Source organism: Pseudorasbora parva, chromosome 20, assembly GCF_024679245.1.
Source record: "Pseudorasbora parva isolate DD20220531a chromosome 20, ASM2467924v1, whole genome shotgun sequence".
In the NCBI taxonomy this organism is placed as follows: domain Eukaryota; kingdom Metazoa; phylum Chordata; class Actinopteri; order Cypriniformes; family Gobionidae; genus Pseudorasbora; species Pseudorasbora parva.
The window spans coordinates 15,101,902-15,124,401 of record NC_090191.1 but is presented as its reverse complement, the minus strand read 5'-3'; the positions used below and the strand labels follow the sequence as shown (position 1 = coordinate 15,124,401).

General features: G+C 37.1%; 1 protein-coding gene and 1 long non-coding RNA gene across 3 annotated transcripts; both read right to left on the bottom strand.

Annotated features, from left to right (window-relative positions):
* Nucleotides 1–203: 203 nt before the first annotated feature.
* Nucleotides 204–3,233, bottom strand: LOC137049495 (uncharacterized). 2 transcript variants are annotated; one of them, XR_010899621.1, is made up of 4 exons: nucleotides 3,005–3,233; nucleotides 2,463–2,572; nucleotides 413–483; nucleotides 204–338 (listed from the first exon to the last, which is right to left on the bottom strand). It is a non-coding gene; the product is annotated as an uncharacterized lncRNA (long non-coding RNA). The 2 variants fall into 2 exon arrangements; XR_010899620.1 differs by lacking the exons at nucleotides 204–338; nucleotides 413–483 and adding an exon at nucleotides 508–761.
* A 15,151-nt stretch (nucleotides 3,234–18,384) lies between these two features.
* LOC137049493 (trypsin-like) lies at nucleotides 18,385–22,156 on the bottom strand. Its single transcript, XM_067428018.1, has 6 exons — nucleotides 22,102–22,156; nucleotides 21,599–21,619; nucleotides 21,343–21,505; nucleotides 20,849–21,117; nucleotides 20,483–20,622; nucleotides 18,385–18,570 (listed from the first exon to the last, which is right to left on the bottom strand). The coding sequence occupies exons 1-6, from the start codon at nucleotides 22,154–22,156 to the stop codon at nucleotides 18,385–18,387; spliced, it is 834 nt and encodes a 277-aa protein (XP_067284119.1).
* Between the last annotated feature and the right edge of the window lie 344 nt (nucleotides 22,157–22,500).

Sequence of the window (22,500 nt, the reverse complement as noted above, 5' to 3'; positions counted from 1 at the left end):
TGTGCTTTATTGCTTCACTACCTGTAGCTAAACCTGAACAATGTGACAATTACAAAAGATATATAGTCCTTGAGCTATAGTCCTACGTTCATAAAGAAATATGTAAAAAAACACTACATAGAGTCCTAGCATCTTTTCTGTATTATTGGGCCAAAATATACATCAACAGGTTTTTTTTTTGTTCTTCAGACAGTGTTGATGAGGCCGAGGGAGATGGAGAGCTGTGAGAGAAGAGGAAGAGGGTCTTTCTTACCCCACCAGCGGAGGGCAGGGTCTTCTGAGGATAGGATAGGAGGATGGGCTCTATATATTCACTTTGGATCTTTGTAAACTGGAAGCTGAAAAAAAAGCCATACTATTGTAGGTGTATTGCTTTTTGTTAAAAAGGTATAATTTTTTTTTTTTTACTTACATGTTCTTCCTCCTCTTCATCCTCTTCCTTATCCCAAGCTACACTGTCACATCTTCATCATTTTCTGGCAGCTGAAACAGAGGAGAACCTTATTAATGTTGCTAATCTATGTTTTTTATGCTTTTGAAAGAGTCTCTTTTACTCAACAGTCACCAAGGCTGCATTTATTTGATCAAAAATACAGTACAAACTGTAATATATATTTAAGTGATAATTCACCCAAAAATGTCAATTCTGTCATGAATTCCTCACCTTATGTTGTTCCAAACCTGTAAGACCTTTGTTCATCTTCAGACACAAATGAAAATATTTTTGATGAAATCCAAAAGCTTTCTGACCCCTCCATAGACTGCAACACAAGGCCCAGAAAGGTAGTAAAAACATTGTTAAAATAGTCCATGTGACTCCAGTGGTTCAACCTTAATGTTACGAAGCAACAAGAATACTTTTTGTGTGCAAAAATAACTTAATTCCACAATTTTGATCTAGCCTGTGCCAGTCTCCTTAACGTTGTAATTATTGATGTCTTTACATCCTTTCTGGGCCTTGAAAGTGTTAATTAAATTGCTGTCTGAAGATGAATGAAGGTCTTACAGGTTTGTAACAACATGAGGGAGAGGAATTGATGACAGGATTTAAAGGTTTGGTAGAACTAACCCTTTAAATTGAAAACAGCTATTTTACATTGTAAAATTATTATTATTCTTATTATTATTATTTTAATATTCCTGTCATTAAAGCTGAATTTTCAACATCAATACACCAGTCTTCAGTGTTACATGATCCTTCAGAAATCATTCTCATATGATGATTTGCTGCTCACAAAAACATTTATGATTATTAGCAGTGTTGACAACAGTTGTGCTGTTTCATATTTTTGTGTAAACCATGGTGCATTTTTCAGGATTCTTTGATGAATAAAATCCTCATATTAGAATGATTTCTGAAGGATCATGTGACACTGAAGACTGGAGTAATGATGCTGAAAATTAAGCTTTGATCACAAGAATAAACTACATTTTATAATATATTCAAATAGAACCCAATTATTTAGAAATTAAATATTATTTCAATATTAGATTTTACTGATTTTTTTTAATCAAGCAAATGCAATCTTGGTGAGCATTAGAGACCTTTTTCAAAGAATTGTACCAAAACCAAACTTTTGAACATTATTGTATGTTTGAGGTTTTACTTACTAGTCACATGGTGATAATGCCAGGGTTAGTTCATCCCAAAATGAAAAATATCCCATGATTTACTCACCCCCAAGCCATCCCTAGGTTCTTCAGGCGAACACAATCAGAGTTATATTTAAAAATGTCCTGGCTAATCCAAGCTTTATAATGGCAGTGAATGCTTCATTTTTGAAGTCCATAAAAGTGCATCTATCCGTCATATAATTGCGCCACACAGCTCCGGGGTTTAAAAAAGGTCATCTGAAGCAAAGTGGCATGTTTGTGTGAGAAAAATATCCATATTTAAAACTTTATAGACTAAAATAACTAGCTTCCAGTGGTCAGCAATGCGCGAGTCGACTTGCGCTAAAAAGAATAACCCTTGACGCATGCGTATTGACGAACGCAGAAGTACAGAAATTAGAGCAAAACAAAACATAGCATGGGGGGGGGGTCACCCTTTTTAGCGCAAGTCGACTTGCGTAGCCTACCGCTTATCACCAAGCAAACCAAGCAATATTCACTGCCATTATAAAGCTTGGAAGAGCCGGGACATTTCTTTATATAACTCTGATTGTGTTCGTCTGAAAGAATAATGTCATATAACTTACACATAGGATGGCTTGCAGGTGAGTAAATCCTCACCATTTAAGAGATGTTGTCCGACAGGAGATCTGCTCCAACTCTGCTAACTTTACAGTGCAGGCTGCAGGGCATCAGCATGGAAGCATCAACAATTTATCAGAGCCAAATATATAAATTATACGACGCCAGGTTTATTAAAAGGAAAGAAGCTACAGCAAAGGTTAAATGCAGAAAAGAGAAAGAATGGGTTAAAATATTGTTAAAAATGGACAAGGTTAATCAATCACCTTTTTCAGTTCACCTGTGTTTTCTACTTCTCTTTCAGCAGCTTCCTTCAGAAATGTTGGAAACTTGCTGGGAGCTTCACCTCTGTTGTAGAGGGGTTATTTTGTCCCTTCTGAAAATCACAGAACATTTTATTATATGTTAACACGTTTTTTTTGCGCTCCGTGTTAATATTAAGTTAATGTAAGTGGCTTCGTCGATTAACAACAAACACATAACGTTAACGTTAGTTGAATTAATTAGCCACCTTCAATGACCCATTCAATTCCCAGAAGAAAAAAAAAACTTGATAAAACTATCATTTACACATGTGACTCAAAGCCTAAACAAGAGATTAACTTTATAGAGTTAACGTTAGCCTCGTTAACTTAACTTACTGTTCGGAAAACGGTTGATGTGCTTACGGACTTTTTTCCAAAGACTCTACATTTCTATAAAGTAAATATTCAACAGAACAGAAGCGTGTCAATGACACATAAGAAATGTCAGGAAAATGTCAGTAACAGTTGTGTGTATTATTTGTGTAACTTTAAAGACAACTCACCTGAAATTATAGTGAAAACAACAACGACAGAGGAAGTTTTGCGGCTTGTCTGTTGTGTTGCTGCACCGTTTCCATGGCAACTCCGCGCCGCTCCAGTGTTTGACCCATCACCACGTCAAAGTCACGCAGCAAGAATTACATGAATACAAATCAAGAATAATAAATAATGAATTTAGAACTCATTTTGAAGTTCTATGACCCGCTCAGATGCAAAATGCCACTCCCGGCACCGCACGTGATAGTGGGACAATTGTGTTTTTTTTGTTTGTTAGATTTTTTATTGTTTTTGCCAATACGATTTGCAAACATGGATTCATTTAGAATATTTGATAAATTAAGTAAATGTCCCATATAAATCAAAATGGCATACATTTGATAATACTTGTAAATTAATAATGCAATTTGGAAAGTTATGAAGACCAGTGGGCCACGTCGCTACAACATTCTCCGTGGGATAAACACGCGACGTCTTTTGAGGACGTGCCCACAACATTTCTGCAACTTTAGTCAAGATTTAAAAAAAATGGAACTTTACCGCGACGTCCTTACAACGTTCTCTGTGGGATAAACACGCGACGTCTTTTGAGGACGTGCCCATGACGTTTCTGGAACGTTAGCCACGATTCTAAAAAAAATGGAACTTTACCACGACGTCCTTACAACGTTCTCTGTGGGATAAACTAGCGACGTCTTTTGAGGACGTGCCCACAACATTTCTGCAACTTTAGTCAAGATTTAAAAAAAATGGAACTTTACCACGACGTCCTTACAACGTTCTCTGTGGGATAAACTAGCGACGTCTTTTGAGGACGTGCCCATGACGTTTCTGGAACGTTAGCCAAGATTCTAAAACAATAGAACTTTACCGCGACGTCCTTACAACGTTCTCTGAGGGATAAACTAGCGACGTCTTTTGAGGACGTTCCCACAACGTTTCTGGAACGTTAGCCAAAATTTTTAAAAATGGAACTTTACCACGACGTCCTCACAACGTTGTCATAAAGTAATGTCACGCTGACCAAATGACGACTAACTGACGACGTTGTCACAACGTACTGTGTTTGCTGGGCACAGCCCCAAAAAAGATGTGCCAGGGTACCCTCGGCAGCCTTACTCTTATCACATATAGGGGAGACCGAAGAATAGAATTTGCTAAGCTTTGTTTTAGAATAGTGAAGTCTATGTAATACCTTGTACTGAATAAGTTGATGTCTATGAATTTATAGAACAAGAGTAAACAGATAAAAGACATTTGTTCCAATCAGTCTCAGAAGCCTGAATCCCTAAGTCTTCTTCCCAAGAATTTTTTAGATGAAGGGAAGAAAAGTCTGCATTATCTTTAAAAGTGTTTACAAATAAGGATATTAGGCCTTTAGTGTTAGGAGAGTTGGAAAATAAATCAAATATTTTACATTCTGAAGGCAACCTTTCAAAATGTGTAATATTTATACGAGCAGTTCCTGACTTGAAGATATCTGAAAAAGTGAGAAAAGGGAAGGTCAAATCTCTCTCTGAGTAGAGAAAAGGAGGAAAATGCATTATTAACATACAAATCTTTCATACTGAGATTTCCTTTACCTTGCCATTCCCTAAAAACTTAGGGAAGCGAGGGTGTGAATGCATGATTATAACTAATAGGAGTAAATAGGGAAGTAGTTGGTAACTTACTTACTTTTCTAAGCTGGTACCATATTTTGATGGAGTTGTTAAGGATTAAATTATTTTTGGGAACCTCTTTGCTAGGCAAAGGTGCTGAAAAATGCAGAGCAGAGAGAGAAGATTGGACGGCACTTTGTTCTATCGCTAGCCAAGAGGGGGTATCTATTTGAACAGTCTCCGGAAAAGAATCCCGCCAATACATTATTGTTCTACAATTTGCTGCCCAGTAATATTGACGAATTTTCCCCCCACGCGTTTGGGTTTATACACGAGTTTTAGATATACGAGCGGTTTTGAAACCCCAGATGAAAGGCATAATAATGGACTCGAGTTTTGAAGAATGATTCGGGTAAAAAAAAAAAGGGCAGATTTACAAATAGATATAAAAATCTAGGAAGGCCCACCATTTTAATTGCATTAATGCGGCCGATCCTTGATATGGGGAGTGATCTCCATCTTTCTATGTCCTGCTTTAGGTTGTCTAGTAAAGCAAAAAAAAATAATTTAACTAAATCCTTTGGATTCTTGGGGACCACCACACCGCGGTATTTTATCTTTTCCACAGCTATTTTAAATGGCAGGCTCTGCATAAAAACTGGATCGATATTATTGCTCACGGGCATAATTTCGCTTTTTTGCCAGTTAACAGAATAACCATAAAAGCTACTAAATGAATTTAACAAGTCCAACAGAGGGGGAATAGAGCACTCAGGATCTGAAAGGTACAAAAGAACATCATCCGCATAAAGAGATATTATATGATCTACCTGACCTAAGCTTAGGGGTGAAATCTGCGGATGATGTCGAATGGCTTTAGCCAAAGGTTCTATGGCAATAGCAAACAACAGGGGTGAAAGTGGGCACCCCTGCCGTGTACCCCTATGCAACTCAAATTGCAGCGATCTATCAAGATTAGTTAACACTGATGCACAGGGGCGGTGGTACAACATGCTGACCCAGGAAGTAAACCTATCTCCTAAATTAAATTTAGGAGAGGGTAGTAATTTAGAGTCTAAAAAAAAATGATATTCTTGAATATGATTTGTGAACATGAGAAAAGGACGAGTAATGCCTATCAGCGGGATGATGAAGCCTCCAAATATCGACAATATCCAGTGACTCGGAAAGATGCTTAATGACTGATGAAGAATTAGGAGAAGGATCTGAACGAACAGTATATATACAGTTAAAATCGCCTCCAATTATAAAGTGAGTATTAGTTTGAGAAGGTAAAAGATCAAATACTTTACGAAAAAAAGCAGGATCATCATAATTAGGGGCATAGAGATTTAAAAAAGTAAAGTGTTGAGAAGCAATTAAGCCAGTGACAAGAACATAACGACCGTTGGGGTCTGTTAAAGTCAGTGGTGGAGGAAGTACTGAATCTCAGTACTTAAGTAAAAGTACAAGTAACCAGAAATATATTTACTTTGGTAAAAGTAGAAGTACTACAACGACAACCCTATTTAAGTAAAAACTAAAAAGTACCTGATTTTAAATGTACTTTAAGTATTAAAAGTAAAAGTACTTGCATAAAAATGTATTCTCTTAATGTCTAATTCTAATAATTAAAAAGAAGAAAACAGTATGAGCGGTGGCATTTTAATTTAGTTAGTTTTGGGTTAATGTAATTGTTCTTACCATCTGTTGCCCAGTTTACATTCTGACTTAATTTTGGTTATCTGCAAAGTTAAATGTCATTTTTCTGAAGCAACATTCTCATCAGCTTTGATGTATTTAAATCTTCATATTTATGATATTTTTACCTTTTATAAAAGACATTTTCCCCTAATCTTATTAAATATGGGCTTTGCTTCAGCTTTCCTTTATATTCTTAAATTTGATTAATAAATTAAATTAGAATAAGATACAATAGGGTTGTTACCAATCAAATTAAATAATTAACACTGAAAAAATTACAACTGCACTAAATAATGCTGAGATTGTTTTAACTAAAAAAAAAAGTTAACTAAACCACCAGTAGATGGCGGTGGGTGAATCCTTATGAGAGAGTCATTGAGTCGATTCGTTCAAACGGCTGATTCGTTCATAAATGAGGCAGTCGTTTATGAATAGGGCATTGAATCTTTGATTCAGTAACGCACTGTTGCTGTGCAATACGTTATGGTTCGGATGTGGAAATCTGATCTTGGAAATATTTTCGCTGATGAAATAGGGCTTGGGCACCGCGTTGCATTCTGGGACGTCGCCGCCATGTTGATGGCCTCGCGAATGTAAACATACAGCAAGTCGAATGAGGAGAAGCAGAGTTGGGAGAAAGAAAAAACATGTTAAAATCCTGAAAGGGATGTGGAATTTACCGGGATACGTTAAATAGGGAAGGCAGGGACCGCTATAGAGACAAAATCGGAACTATTAACGTTTTGGATCCACGTGAATTTCCAAAGAAAGAGCGGAGCACCGACGACGACGAAAACTTTATTTTGTTGGTCCCCAACAGACATTCTCCTGACTATAAGTAACTTTGCAACTACAATTCAACTTATTCTACTAACCCGAACCCCAACACATATAACCATAACCTACAGTCTACTAATACTCTAATTAGTGTTAGTTGACATGCTGTTGAAAACGTACATAGGTAGTAGAATGTTTAAAGTGGACAATCAAAATAAAGTCTAACCGAAACGTATATATTATTATTATTATTATTATTATATAAGAAATTGCTCTGCCTCCGTTTTTATTTGTTATTGCTATGTTATTGTTTACTATATTTATAATTTGCACTTCCTCCATTTCTGTATCTTTTGTTGTTATTTTATAGATACCTATTTATTTGCTTATATAGTATTGAAATAATTTATTTAAAAAAAAGTGTATTTGTTATTGTTATATAAAGTGCACTCCGTTATATAAAGTGCAACAACTTGCACTGTGTTCATTTTTTATTTGTAACCTTTTGCCTTGAAGCATTCCACATTTCTGTGTTCTCAGGTTGCACTACTTGCAAATAAACACTAAAAAACATCTGATTGTGTGACAATTCTTGCTTTTTGCACATCGTACTGTTATTACTTCTTGTCCGTGGTTGCGCCTCCAAGCATGAAAGCAAAATAATCAAATTAAGACACACGACTGAGAGGGAGTACGTCTATAAACAGTGCGCAGTAGTCCGAGTAGCAGCCTAGGATGCCATCAACATGGCCGCCACGCCAAGTAATGACGTCATGACGCCCAAGCCCTATAGAACAAAATCAATAAAGCAATCAATAAAATGTAAGTGACTTGATGTTAATTAATTGTTTATGGAACTGTCAAATGAAATCAGTGTCACATTTTCTGTCGTGATGGTATTCAGGAAAACTAAACTTGTTGGTCGTGTCATGTGATGTTTTTTTAACTGTTATAAAATATAAAAACTAAACATTTTGAATTTTTAATATAGTATGTTACTGAGTTTCTTTGTGTGAGCGGGGCTGATTTGTTTCCATTTCTCATCGAGAGGCTGCGCGAGCCTCAACAGCGCAACCGTCAATTCATTATCCTATAACATACAGTATTATTTTCCGGGCAAGCCTTAATCTCGAGCCCTGAAACTGATCAGAAAATGTAACGAAACGTTGTAGAAATGTAGTGGAGTAGAAAGTATAATAATTGCTGCAAAATGTAACAAAGTAAAAGTAAAAAGTATGCACTATTTATTCTACTTAAGTAAAGTACAGATACGTGAAAAATGTACTTAAGTAAAGTAACGAAGTATTTGTACTTCGTTACATTCCACCACTGGTTAAAGTGGATATATGTTTAAACAAAACTGATTTACGAAATAATATTGCAACCCCTCTGGCTCTGCACGAGAAGGTGGATTGAAATACCTGGGAAATTCAACTACACTTTAAGCGTTTCTGTACCCCATGTTTAATGTGTGTCTCTTGTAGAAAAATTATGTCAGCCAATATGGAGCGTAAATATGAAAACACTTTAGCTCGCTTCACCTGAATGTTCAGACCACGTGCATTCCAGCTGAGAAGTGTGAAAACGTCTCCTTGTGGTGAAATCACGTTAGGTGCCATTCTACTGGATGCGTCAATTCAACAACAAAAATAGAATAGCACAGATAAAATGAAGGGTAAACAAAGATAAACGACAATAAACACAAAGAACACCCACCCCGTCCCAACCGCTTCCCCAAACCAAGCGGTATATAAAACCCTGTTGAGCCGTAAGGCAACATAAAGAGTAGCAATATTGCAAAAAGAATTAAGCAAAACGAAAAAGACATACGAAAATGCCTGAGGTTGAACTGCACCTCAAATCCCATTACAACAAAAAGAATGAAATTGGTAAACAGAGAGATAATCACTGAAAATTAACTGCGCCACACCTTGTGCTCATATAAAGAAAAGAAAATTGACAAACACGCAAATGAAACTGATCTGCACCGACTATTTAAATATACTCACATAGTCCAGAAAAAATAAGAAAATTTTAGAGGCAACAAAGTCCAGAAAAAAGATGAACATTTTGAAGGTCACAAGGTCTTGTCCAGTCTGCTGACTGCTAAAACGACATAGTTATACAGACTTTGCCGCGCCGACTTCGCCAGTAATAGATTCAGCAAAAGCTTGAGCCTTCTCAGCAGAGTCAAACAAATGTTTGGATGAATTGTAAGTTACGATAAGGCGAGCAGGGAAAAGCAACCCATGTTGAACATTCGCCTCCTTGAGTCTTTTCCTCACGGCGTTGAAAGCCTGATGCTGCTTCAGTACCTCACGCCCGTTTCACACATACTCCGTCTGCAGTGCGTGTGCGGTGCGTGTTGCGTTGCGTGTGCGTTGCAGGAGCCCCACACCCTGTAGTGCTTTCACATATGCTGCGTTTGCAGTCCGCAACTGATCCGCTTTTACATACCACAAACACAGCATTTATTAATGATTTTTTATTTAAAATCCAGAAGTTGTTACTGATCTTGGCTCATCAGAATTGCAATTCTCTTTGTTTAATCTTTCTGAGTAGACAGGTTAACGTAGGCTACAAGCCTACATTTAAACAACATTTTTTTCAATTCATTAATTCATATTTATATATTAATATACTTTAGATTTAGCTCACACAAAAGGCAAAACATTTAAACATAGGTTATAGCCTAAAATCATAAACATTTTAAATTAGAAACTTAGAATAGGCTATTCAAAAACAGACGACTCTCGTCTTTTCTTTCGTTTTTAAACCCTTTGAAAAGAAATCCTGCAGGTCAAAAATAACTTTGCATTTCACCTCCAAGAAAGTACGAGTGCTCTCCATTATGGCACATTTTTTTACCTAAATGTCAGGTAAGGTGTCGTTTTGTTGCTTTACTTGAGAAAAAAAGCCATGTGTTGACTTTGAAACAAGAGTATATTTTAAATGATATGCATCCGTGTTGAAATTACTAGATTTTCGCGTCAGTACATGTTTATTTTAATGCGAACAATGTTCTATCACTTTAATGCAGCAACGCAACGCAGCGCAGCGCAGCAAAAAATAGACTCGGTACGAAAACGATCCGTGCACTGCTGCAGACGCAACGCTCCTGGAACGGACTGACGGACCGCATCCGCGTGCAGTGTGAAAGCTGTCATCCGTTAACATGGGTACGGAAAAAAATACGCAACGCACACGCACTGCAGACGGAGTATGTGTGAAACGGGCGTCAGAGGTGAAGTCCGGGAAGATAAGTATGCGCGCTCCGTTGTACATCAAAGTCGACGACCGCCATGCAAGGCGCAGAATCTTCTCTTTATCCGGATAGTGATGCAATCTGGCCATCATAGTCCGAGGACGGGATTGTGTGCTTCCCGGTTCACCAATACACTCTGTACAATCAAACCTTTTGTTTAGGTCAAACTGTCTTTTAAAGCAGCAGCCACATCACTTCCTGTGGAAGCTACCATTTTGGTGTGATGTCAGAGGGGTAGGATTTGGGAATAGATGTTTTGCCCTTTAATTGGATGTTAAACTCCTTAATGGCTGCTGTATTAGCCGTTTGGAAGATTGTCTTGGTAAAATGGGTAACTACAGTATTTAATTGTATTGTTATTACAAACATTTAAATTTATTTCTATTACTTGGTATGCCCTGTAGGTTTAGGCTTGCTGATTGAGAGGATTTCAGTTCTGATTATGGACTCAGTGGAAGCACATACTGATCAGTGGTGCAAACTTGGGCCTTTTGGTTTAGCCAAATTAGCACATTGTTGCTGTTTTGTTTTCTTTTTGTACAGTTTTTAATTATTCTTGTTTTCTCCTGCACTGTAAATATTTTTCCACCTTCCAATAAAACACCCTTTTTGGATTTCGCAACTTTTTGTACAGCACGTCATTTCCTTTTCCACTCCAACTGGTTGGCTTCCCTACAGGACCCTTCCACAGTATTAGAAGGGCTCCCCCTTCTCATTCAAAACCACTTTTCTGCTGGCTATGGCCTAAGTCAAGCGAGTGGGTGATTTACACGCACTCTCCACTAGTACGTCCTGTGTCGAGTTTGGGCCTAACGACTCATGTAATAGCTAATTCGCATCTACGCCCGAGTAGAAAATTTTGAACTTTGGCGTCAATGTTCATGTGATGAAGTAATGATCAGAGAAGTGTAAGGGTTTGACCAAAATGTTTTCTGTAGTGCAGTTGTGTAAGTAGATGAGGTCAAGTTGGTTGCCAGATTTGTGGGTGTGTGAGCTGATGAGTTTGAGATTGAATGAGGATAGAAGGAAGTGAAAATCCGTAGCATACAGTTTGTCCAGGTGGATGTTGAAATCACCAAGGATTACAAGTGGGCTGCCATCCTCTGGGAATGAGGATAGCAGCACATCCAGTTCCTCAACAAAGGTGCCCAGTTAACCTGGAGGGCAGTAAATGACCACAAGATGGATTTTAGCAGGAGCTGTAACTGTAATAGCATGATATTCAAATGAGTTGTTATTACATAGAGAGGTGTGGGTTGAGAATTTCCAATTGTTTGTGATAAGAAAACCTGTGCCTCCACCTCTGCCAGTGTGGAGAGGGGTGTGTGAGAAAGAGAAGTTGTTAGAGAGAGCAGCAGGGGTTGCTGCGTCTTCTGGACGGATCCAGGTCTAAGTCAAGGCCAAGATATTCAGAGTGGATTGAGTAGCAAAGGCTGGAATGAAGTCAGCTTTGTTTACAGCTGACTGACAATTCCATAGACCCAGAGAAAACGAGGGAGGAATATTAGTAGAGGAAGGAATAGGATGCAGATTAACAGTGTTGCGCTGTTATCATGAATCAATCTGCTGATTCATGATCATTTGAATCTTTATTTGAGGTTTGAAAACAAAAGAAGGAACAGAAGACAATGCTGTTATTTTGTTATTTTTGGACCAAAATATATTTTCGATGCTTCAAGAGATTCTAACTAACTGATGTCACATATGGACTACTTTGATGATGTTTTTATTCTCTTTCTGGACATGGACAGCATAGTGTGTATTCACTTGAATACGCTCTCGGACTAAATTTAAGCATTTGGCAGAAGCGTTTATCCAGAGACAAGATAAACATTTTATCAGTTATTGCTGAGAAAAAAAGTGCCGTTTTTTTCTCAGAGAAAAGCTTAACTCCAAGTCTTCCAGATTCGCGGTCAAAGCTGATTCGAAAGACCGCCGTTCGCCAGTTTCTGTGTTTACTAGAAGCACGCAAACACAACTCGGCTGTCGTCATTATGTTAAGCCCCGCCCACCGACTCTATACACAATGTGATTGGCCTGACCAGAGTTTGGCGTTTACAGCTCAGAAGAGTATTGAGAGTTGCTAGACGACACCGGGCAGATTAGATTTGCTGCTGCTAGGTTGCGTCTAGATTTCTAGGCTAATGCAGACTTGCTTTAATAAAAAACACAGTAAAAATAGTAATATTGTGAAGTATTATCACACTTTTAAATAGCTGTTTTCTATTTACTACATGTTTTAACCCTTAAAGACCGAGACAGCCGCCCGCGGCTAAAAATAACTATCGTTCTAAAATGTGTAATAACTTTTAAACCGCAAATCCAATCTGTATGCTGTAAACCGTAAAGAGGAGAATCTCCGCTTTCTAATGGTATAACATTAATTGCGATTGATCATTCAGGGGCTCCGTAGTCAGCATCGATGCGTCATAAAAATATGCAGCATTGACTAAAAATAACTATCGTTCTAAAATGTTTAATAACTTTTAAACCGCTAATCCAATCTGTATGCTGTAAACTGCACCATAAAGAGGAGAATCTCCGCTTTCCATTGGTATAATATGTCTCGCGATTGATCATTCAGAGGCTCCATAGTCAGCGTGGATGCGTCAACAAAATATGCACCATTGATTTGTCCAGGAAACACACGTGGGTTGTTCCCCTGAGCCAAACAGATTTTTTTTTTGTATTAGTCCCACCCCCCTATGCCCAGATTCGTTGAAACTTTGATCAATTCAACCAATAAACACAGTGTTTGGTCTTTTGAACCACGAATCACGTTTCTCTGAAAAATGAACGTTGGTGTGAATTTGCATGCATCATGAAACCAAATAGAAATAAACGCGTGCAAAGCGCTCTCTCTCAGAGCACAGTCAGTATATTTCTCTATTTGTATGTAGTTTGTTTTTTACACAATTTTCACTATTATATTTTCCTCAATTTGTGTTTGAGAAGATTATGTGCAGAGAGGTTGAAATGTCCGTTTATGAAAATAGCCGCCCACATGTAAAAGTAGCCTCAGTATATGGTTTGTTGTCACAACTTGATGTATTGTTTGCGTTTGTTTTTTATGTTCAAATTATAATATATTTCTATGAAGAAAAATGTTTGTTTCAGTGTTGTTATTATATAACAATCTTTCTATTTACTTTATTACTTGAACTTTTTTGGACACATTATCAGTAAATAAAATAATTTGAGTTTTCACTCAAAAACCTAGAAACGCCTAGAATAATGTTATAATAAATGGCTATAACTTGCTGAGGGATTGTTACATGTAGACAAAATTTAATCTGGAAGTGTAAAACAACCAAGTCTAACTTTCTAAAGGAAAAAATCCAAACTTCATGAAGTTCTGTTCGAGTTCACAGTAAAAACATCACATTTTTGCTGCCAATTTTCTTGAAATTATATTAATTTAATCCATTCTCAGAATAAATAAATGTAAAATTGGGACATCAAATGAGCTAGATGGAAACGTCAGGTTCTCCTGTTTAAAATGATATATAGCACTTGATGATAACTGCTAGAATGGGGGAGAAAAACAAAGAAAAGTAGAGGCACATCAGGCGCCCCAAAAATGTTCTAGGTCTTTAAGGGTTAAATGTAATTTATTCCTGTGATGCAAAGCTTAATTTTCAGCATCATTACTCCAGTCTTCAGTGTCACATGATCCTTCAGAAATCAGTCTAATATGATGATCTGATGCACAATAAACAATTTTCTTTTTTTATTATCAGTGTTATACATTGCTGCCTAACATTTATTTTGTACACTGATGTTGAAAATTTTGGACTCAGCAAGATTTTCTTTTTGAGGACATTAATATGTTTATTCAAAAAGGAAGCATTAAATTGATCATAAGTGATGGTAAAGACATAATGTTACAAACTTTTAAACGTTGTTTTCATCAAACAATAAAATAAAAAAATTAACACGATTTACACAAAAATATTAAGACAGTATGAAGATAGTGAGACAGAGAACCTTCCCCAAAGTCAGTTCCTTTATTGTGTTCATTCAAGTCTGATTATGACACGGTAATTGATTACATTTTCAACAAGAATCATCCCCCTAATCCCTGATCGGTTATCAGACATAAACATACAAATAATCTGTAGTGTTATTAAAAAAAACTATATAAGTCAATGTCTACTAGTTATGCAAACATCCTAAATCTAGGACACAAGCATGCTGAACTTCATTAGTTTATGCTCTTATAATGGCGAAAAGATAAAGAATAAATGACAAAATAACAAAATAACTGCTCTTTTTAGCTCTTTATGAGAGCATGTACAGCTCAAATACCCTCTTCATCAAAGAACCCTAATAATTGCTGTTTAAATAATCTCTAGGAAAGGAGATATAGGGAGAAGGTGAAAGGAATTATGGAGAATGTGAACGAAATAGAGAATAAAAGTATGTTGGGTTAATTTCTGAATTAATTGGCAATCAGTTGAATTTGACAAATCCTGGTGGGTTGCTGCCCATGTAAGAGTTGATCCAGTCCTGGTACCGAGAAACTCTTGAGTACACACCGGGATATTTGGGATCAGCACATCCTTCACCAAAACTCACAATGCCAGACTGAATCCACAGGGAGCTGTTCTTACTGACCATTGGACCTCCAGATTCTCCCTGCATTGATACACGTTCAGCATTTATATTCTGACAATATACAGTGAATTGTTACAGACTAAAGTATGCATTAGTGTAGCCCAATGGGAAAAGTATGCTGGCCATGTGTCCACCAAATTGCGAGTTTTTTTCCTGAGGCCAGCGCACTCTTTTTCAATTGTTTGCAGAGGAAGCTGAAAGGGGGATTCTGAAATCCACTCCTGCTTCAATACCTGTTTATATCCTAATTAAATTCATAATTATTTGTCTTCCTATATTATAATGATTCTTTCCAGTTATTATTTTACTTAAACCACTTGTGGAGACGTGCATCAGATTAACTGACAATGTGTGGAAATTTACCATGACTGGTTATTTTCTCTGAGCCAATAAGAATCCACCTTGCAGTAATGACGTGGATAGACCTTGAAGAGTATAACTATTGGGAGAACTATTGTGGGTACGATAGGGTGAGGCGATGCGACGGGGCGAAAGGGAACGTGGCGTTTCGAACTCTTTGTGAGACTTGAAGCTGTCTTCTGTTGATGAAACTGCAAACTATTCTTCAGTAAATCTCAGTGTTTTTCTCTTATCACCAAGAATTTTTTTTTGACTTTGGCCAAAAACATCCTGAAAAGTGAAGCCAAAACATTTTGATCACCCCCTGTTTTCCGGCTGCAGTAAAGATCCCTGTCTTCTCCATGGAACGAATTACACATGAGCCAAACAAACAAACAAAAAATCTAATTACACTTTAAAACATAGCCTGACAAGCCAGACCAACATCATGATGTTTGGTCTGGAAACTCACCATTGACAGGGCTCAATCCAAGGGGCAGGATAAATGGTTGTCTTTAGAAATTCCCTCTGCACGCAATTGGATAGAGCTACAACCAACCAGAGCAACAAAAGTGAAGCGGAGCTAGTTGACAGATTAAACTTTTGCTGTATCCAGTCGGCAAAACTCTGAACACATCTTCCCTTTTTAAGAATGACTTCAGTGCCGTTCTTTTTTTCAGAGAAAAGCTTAACTCCAAGTCTTCCAGAGTCGCAGTCAAAGCTGATTCGAAAGACCGATATTCATCAGCTTCTGTGTATACTAGTAGCAAGCAAGCGTAAGCCCGGCCACCGACTCACCAAAATGTGATTGGCCTGACCAGAGTTTGGTTTTTACAGCTCAGAATGTATTGAGAGTTGCTAGACAATACTCGCGGCAGATTAGATTGGCTGCCGCTAGGGTGCGTCTAGATTTCTAGGCTACTTTTAACAAGTTTTTCCCTGAAAACTGTTTCTGTCATTTTAGGTAGTTCTTATCATTGAACGTATATCCAAAAATATATATTTTTAATATGTTTGGTTTAATTTAGTTGTTTAATGCTATAAAATGGCATGTGGCAACATGATTGTGTGCTTGTGATTGAGTGTGGAAGTTTGGGCGGGACCTTGATACCGCAGCTTCACCTCACGATCACATCTGCGCAGAAAAAAATGACGTTTGGGGGGTAAGATGTGTGCTATTTTGGCAAGGTTGCCTGCTATAATTCACATTCATGGGTCTACATATCACATAATAGTCGCTTCAACAAGCGGACATGGAAAACAACCCGTGGATAAAAAACGCGGAGTTGGCAACACAGTGCAGTTGAGCTCTGTTGACATTTGACAACTAACGTAATGCATCGCTTCGTTGCTCTGATTGGTTATAGCTCTATCCAATTGATGTCTTTCCTGGTTCGGTTGAAACACGCCCCATAATCACAGCCCAATGGAGCAGTTTCAGACTCATATTCTGACTAGAATTGAGTATGACCACGTCAGGCTAGAGCAACTAGGGTTGGCAGTGTAAAGTGTGCAGGAAGTTGAAAACTGGAGAGTAGTGTTTTGTAAATTTCTTTGGATGAAATTTAGTTAAAATGAATGACTGATTTCTTACCTGACATGCATCTTTTCCTCCAACATTTAAAAATCCAGCACAAATCATATTGTTTGTGATGCCCCCTCCATAAGCATCATAACATTTACTGTTTCTCACAATTGGTAACTTCACCTCCTGCAGGATGTTCGCAGACTTGCCTGTGACACAGATCAGACGACAAATTTTATGAAAGAAAAAAACAAAAAAAAACATTTATCTTTATATATATATATATATATATATATATATATATATATATATATATATATATATATATATATATATATATATATATATATATATACACACACACACACACACACATAGGTATATTGTTGAGGTTTACAGTTTTGTTTTTATTCAACCAAGTCTAACTTTCTAAAGGAAAAAATCCAAACTTCATGAAGTTCTGTTCGAGTTCACAGTAAAAACATCACATTTTTGCTGCCAATTTTCTTGAAATTATATTAATTTAATCCATTCTCAGAATAAATAAATGTAAAATTGGGACATCAAATGAGCTAGATGGAAACGTCAGGTTCTCCTGTTTAAAATGATATATAGCACTTGATGATAACTGCTAGAATGGGGGAGAAAAACAAAGAAAAGTAGAGGCACATCAGGCGCCCCAAAAATGTTCTAGGTCTTTAAGGGTTAAATGTAATTTATTCCTGTGATGCAAAGCTTAATTTTCAGCATCATTACTCCAGTCTTCAGTGTCACATGATCCTTCAGAAATCAGTCTAATATGATGATCTGATGCACAATAAACAATTTTCTTTTTTTATTATCAGTGTTATACATTGCTGCCTAACATTTATTTTGTACACTGATGTTGAAAATTTTGGACTCAGCAAGATTTTCTTTTTGAGGACATTAATATGTTTATTCAAAAAGGAAGCATTAAATTGATCATAAGTGATGGTAAAGACATAATGTTACAAACTTTTAAACGTTGTTTTCATCAAACAATAAAATAAAAAAATTAACACGATTTACACAAAAATATTAAGACAGTATGAAGATAGTGAGACAGAGAACCTTCCCCAAAGTCAGTTCCTTTATTGTGTTCATTCAAGTCTGATTATGACACGGTAATTGATTACATTTTCAACAAGAATCATCCCCCTAATCCCTGATCGGTTATCAGACATAAACATACAAATAATCTGTAGTGTTATTAAAAAAAACTATATAAGTCAATGTCTACTAGTTATGCAAACATCCTAAATCTAGGACACAAGCATGCTGAACTTCATTAGTTTATGCTCTTATAATGGCGAAAAGATAAAGAATAAATGACAAAATAACAAAATAACTGCTCTTTTTAGCTCTTTATGAGAGCATGTACAGCTCAAATACCCTCTTCATCAAAGAACCCTAATAATTGCTGTTTAAATAATCTCTAGGAAAGGAGATATAGGGAGAAGGTGAAAGGAATTATGGAGAATGTGAACGAAATAGAGAATAAAAGTATGTTGGGTTAATTTCTGAATTAATTGGCAATCAGTTGAATTTGACAAATCCTGGTGGGTTGCTGCCCATGTAAGAGTTGATCCAGTCCTGGTACCGAGAAACTCTTGAGTACACACCGGGATATTTGGGATCAGCACATCCTTCACCAAAACTCACAATGCCAGACTGAATCCACAGGGAGCTGTTCTTACTGACCATTGGACCTCCAGATTCTCCCTGCATTGATACACGTTCAGCATTTATATTCTGACAATATACAGTGAATTGTTACAGACTAAAGTATGCATTAGTGTAGCCCAATGGGAAAAGTATGCTGGCCATGTGTCCACCAAATTGCGAGTTTTTTTCCTGAGGCCAGCGCACTCTTTTTCAATTGTTTGCAGAGGAAGCTGAAAGGGGGATTCTGAAATCCACTCCTGCTTCAATACCTGTTTATATCCTAATTAAATTCATAATTATTTGTCTTCCTATATTATAATGATTCTTTCCAGTTATTATTTTACTTAAACCACTTGTGGAGACGTGCATCAGATTAACTGACAATGTGTGGAAATTTACCATGACTGGTTATTTTCTCTGAGCCAATAAGAATCCACCTTGCAGTAATGACGTGGATAGACCTTGAAGAGTATAACTATTGGGAGAACTATTGTGGGTACGATAGGGTGAGGCGATGCGACGGGGCGAAAGGGAACGTGGCGTTTCGAACTCTTTGTGAGACTTGAAGCTGTCTTCTGTTGATGAAACTGCAAACTATTCTTCAGTAAATCTCAGTGTTTTTCTCTTATCACCAAGAATTTTTTTTTGACTTTGGCCAAAAACATCCTGAAAAGTGAAGCCAAAACATTTTGATCACCCCCTGTTTTCCGGCTGCAGTAAAGATCCCTGTCTTCTCCATGGAACGAATTACACATGAGCCAAACAAACAAACAAAAAATCTAATTACACTTTAAAACATAGCCTGACAAGCCAGACCAACATCATGATGTTTGGTCTGGAAACTCACCATTGACAGGGCTCAATCCAAGGGGCAGGATAAATGGTTGTCTTTAGAAATTCCCTCTGCACGCAATTGGATAGAGCTACAACCAACCAGAGCAACAAAAGTGAAGCGGAGCTAGTTGACAGATTAAACTTTTGCTGTATCCAGTCGGCAAAACTCTGAACACATCTTCCCTTTTTAAGAATGACTTCAGTGCCGTTCTTTTTTTCAGAGAAAAGCTTAACTCCAAGTCTTCCAGAGTCGCAGTCAAAGCTGATTCGAAAGACCGATATTCATCAGCTTCTGTGTATACTAGTAGCAAGCAAGCGTAAGCCCGGCCACCGACTCACCAAAATGTGATTGGCCTGACCAGAGTTTGGTTTTTACAGCTCAGAATGTATTGAGAGTTGCTAGACAATACTCGCGGCAGATTAGATTGGCTGCCGCTAGGGTGCGTCTAGATTTCTAGGCTACTTTTAACAAGTTTTTCCCTGAAAACTGTTTCTGTCATTTTAGGTAGTTCTTATCATTGAACGTATATCCAAAAATATATATTTTTAATATGTTTGGTTTAATTTAGTTGTTTAATGCTATAAAATGGCATGTGGCAACATGATTGTGTGCTTGTGATTGAGTGTGGAAGTTTGGGCGGGACCTTGATACCGCAGCTTCACCTCACGATCACATCTGCGCAGAAAAAAATGACGTTTGGGGGGTAAGATGTGTGCTATTTTGGCAAGGTTGCCTGCTATAATTCACATTCATGGGTCTACATATCACATAATAGTCGCTTCAACAAGCGGACATGGAAAACAACCCGTGGATAAAAAACGCGGAGTTGGCAACACAGTGCAGTTGAGCTCTGTTGACATTTGACAACTAACGTAATGCATCGCTTCGTTGCTCTGATTGGTTATAGCTCTATCCAATTGATGTCTTTCCTGGTTCGGTTGAAACACGCCCCATAATCACAGCCCAATGGAGCAGTTTCAGACTCATATTCTGACTAGAATTGAGTATGACCACGTCAGGCTAGAGCAACTAGGGTTGGCAGTGTAAAGTGTGCAGGAAGTTGAAAACTGGAGAGTAGTGTTTTGTAAATTTCTTTGGATGAAATTTAGTTAAAATGAATGACTGATTTCTTACCTGACATGCATCTTTTCCTCCAACATTTAAAAATCCAGCACAAATCATATTGTTTGTGATGCCCCCTCCATAAGCATCATAACATTTACTGTTTCTCACAATTGGTAACTTCACCTCCTGCAGGATGTTCGCAGACTTGCCTGTGACACAGATCAGACGACAAATTTTATGAAAGAAAAAAACAAAAAAAAACATTTATCTTTATATATATATATATATATATATATATATATATATATATATATATATATATATATATATATATATATATATATATATATATACACACACACACACACACACATAGGTATATTGTTGAGGTTTACAGTTTTGTTTTTATTCAGTTCCCACAAGCAGTTCACTCACCTCCATCTTTAAGCGTTCCCCAGCCAGTCACCCAGCTCTCTGTACCTGCACTGAATACACTACCAGCAGCCGCCAGACAGACCGGTTTTATGTATTTAGAGAAAGTCACAGAAGAAGAGAGCTGGACCAGTGCTATGTCATTGTCATGACTAGAATCGTTATAGTTAGGGTGGTTGATAATTCTCCTCGCTGTCCTGTACATCTCATTAGGGTTTGAGCCCAATTGTCTCTGACGCCCGAAGTACATCTCAATGCTAGATGCACCGAGGCTGTAAATACAGGAAGTACATTTACATTTACATTTATGCATTTGGCAGACGCTTTTATCCAAAGCGACTTACATTGCATTTTTAAGGTAAACATTTTACATTTTTGGCAATTCTTATAAAGTATAAATAAATAAAGTATCCTTTATAAACAAATAAAGTATCCTTTAATTCCACTATTATCAATCTAGAACTGTATCTTAACCTTTATTTAAGATGTCAACATACTTCTGGAAGCAGTGAGCTGCAGATAAAACCCAGTCTTTATTGATTAGACTCCCACCACAGAAATGGCCACGGGCATTATGAATGCTGACTTGCCATGGCCAAGCCCCTGCCGCTGCATTCACCCCTCCAACAATCTTTGTGTTGAGAGGGGCTCGGCCACATACTAATGAGAGAAAAGATTATATGAGAATTCCTTTTAAAATGCCTTGGACATTCTGTGTGGAACAAAAGTTTTATGGTCATTATGACAACTTACCATCTAACTGGCAGAGGGAACCTGTGTGGGTAGACAAATACAAGTTAGACTCTCATTTGGACAGTTGATAAACTGTTACTGTTAATCTCTTACATCAGAGCTGGTACGCACCAATTTCATGAAAACAAGATAAAATTGAATAATGGTGTTTATTGATTTTATAGAACTGCATCTCATATACAGAAAATTCTTCTTGATTACTATGGTTATAATAAAGGTTCTTTCATGTATGGAAACATATTTAGTTGACAGTTAAAATACACTAAATTATACTAAATGACTAAACTTTTTAAAATATTAATAGCTTTTTAACCATGGACTTACTATCAATTTCATAGATTTTATCATTTTAAATAATGGCACCATTGTCATCAATTCAGTCAAAAGTATTTGTGTATGTGTTTACAAAAGTTCTTTGGAATTTAGTTGCTTGTCAGTTATTAAATAATTGAAACTAATGCTATTAAACTTTTATATCATTTTTGTCATGTTAAAGATTTTACCTGCTATGTTGAAAAGTATGGTTCCAGCAATACACAACGCTGTATTAATCTTCATCATTATCATCTGGTTTGTGATCTGACTGCTGTTTCCTCAACTGTCAGGTTTCGAATGAGATGTAAAGCAAATACTGCTACTTTCAAAGTACTAAACAGTGCTAAAGTACTGCCACATTTATCACTGGTTCTCTGGCCCTGCCCCTATTACGTTATCTCTGATTTTCAAAAAGCTTATTGTGAGGTTTTGAATGTAGGTGGGACATGTCCCCACTATTTTTTTTTAACTAAAGTCCATTTTGTCCCACCAGTTTTTAGAAAAACTTTTAAAAATTGATTGCATAAGACATGTACAACACAAAAAAAGACTGCGGGATCCAAAAAAACAGTCAATATCTGGTGTGA

Bases quoted from the DNA above. Each gene is read 5' to 3' on its own strand.
- LOC137049493 (XM_067428018.1), bottom strand. From the start codon at position 22,156: ATGAAGATTAATACAGCGTTGTGTATTGCTGGAACCATACTTTTCAAC. The intron at 21,620-22,101 runs GTAAAATCTTTA...CTACCCACACAG, and splicing joins CATACTTTTCAACATAGCAG to GTTCCCTCTGCCAGTTAGAT. The intron at 21,506-21,598 runs GTAAGTTGTCAT...TTCTCTCATTAG, and splicing joins TTCCCTCTGCCAGTTAGATG to TATGTGGCCGAGCCCCTCTC.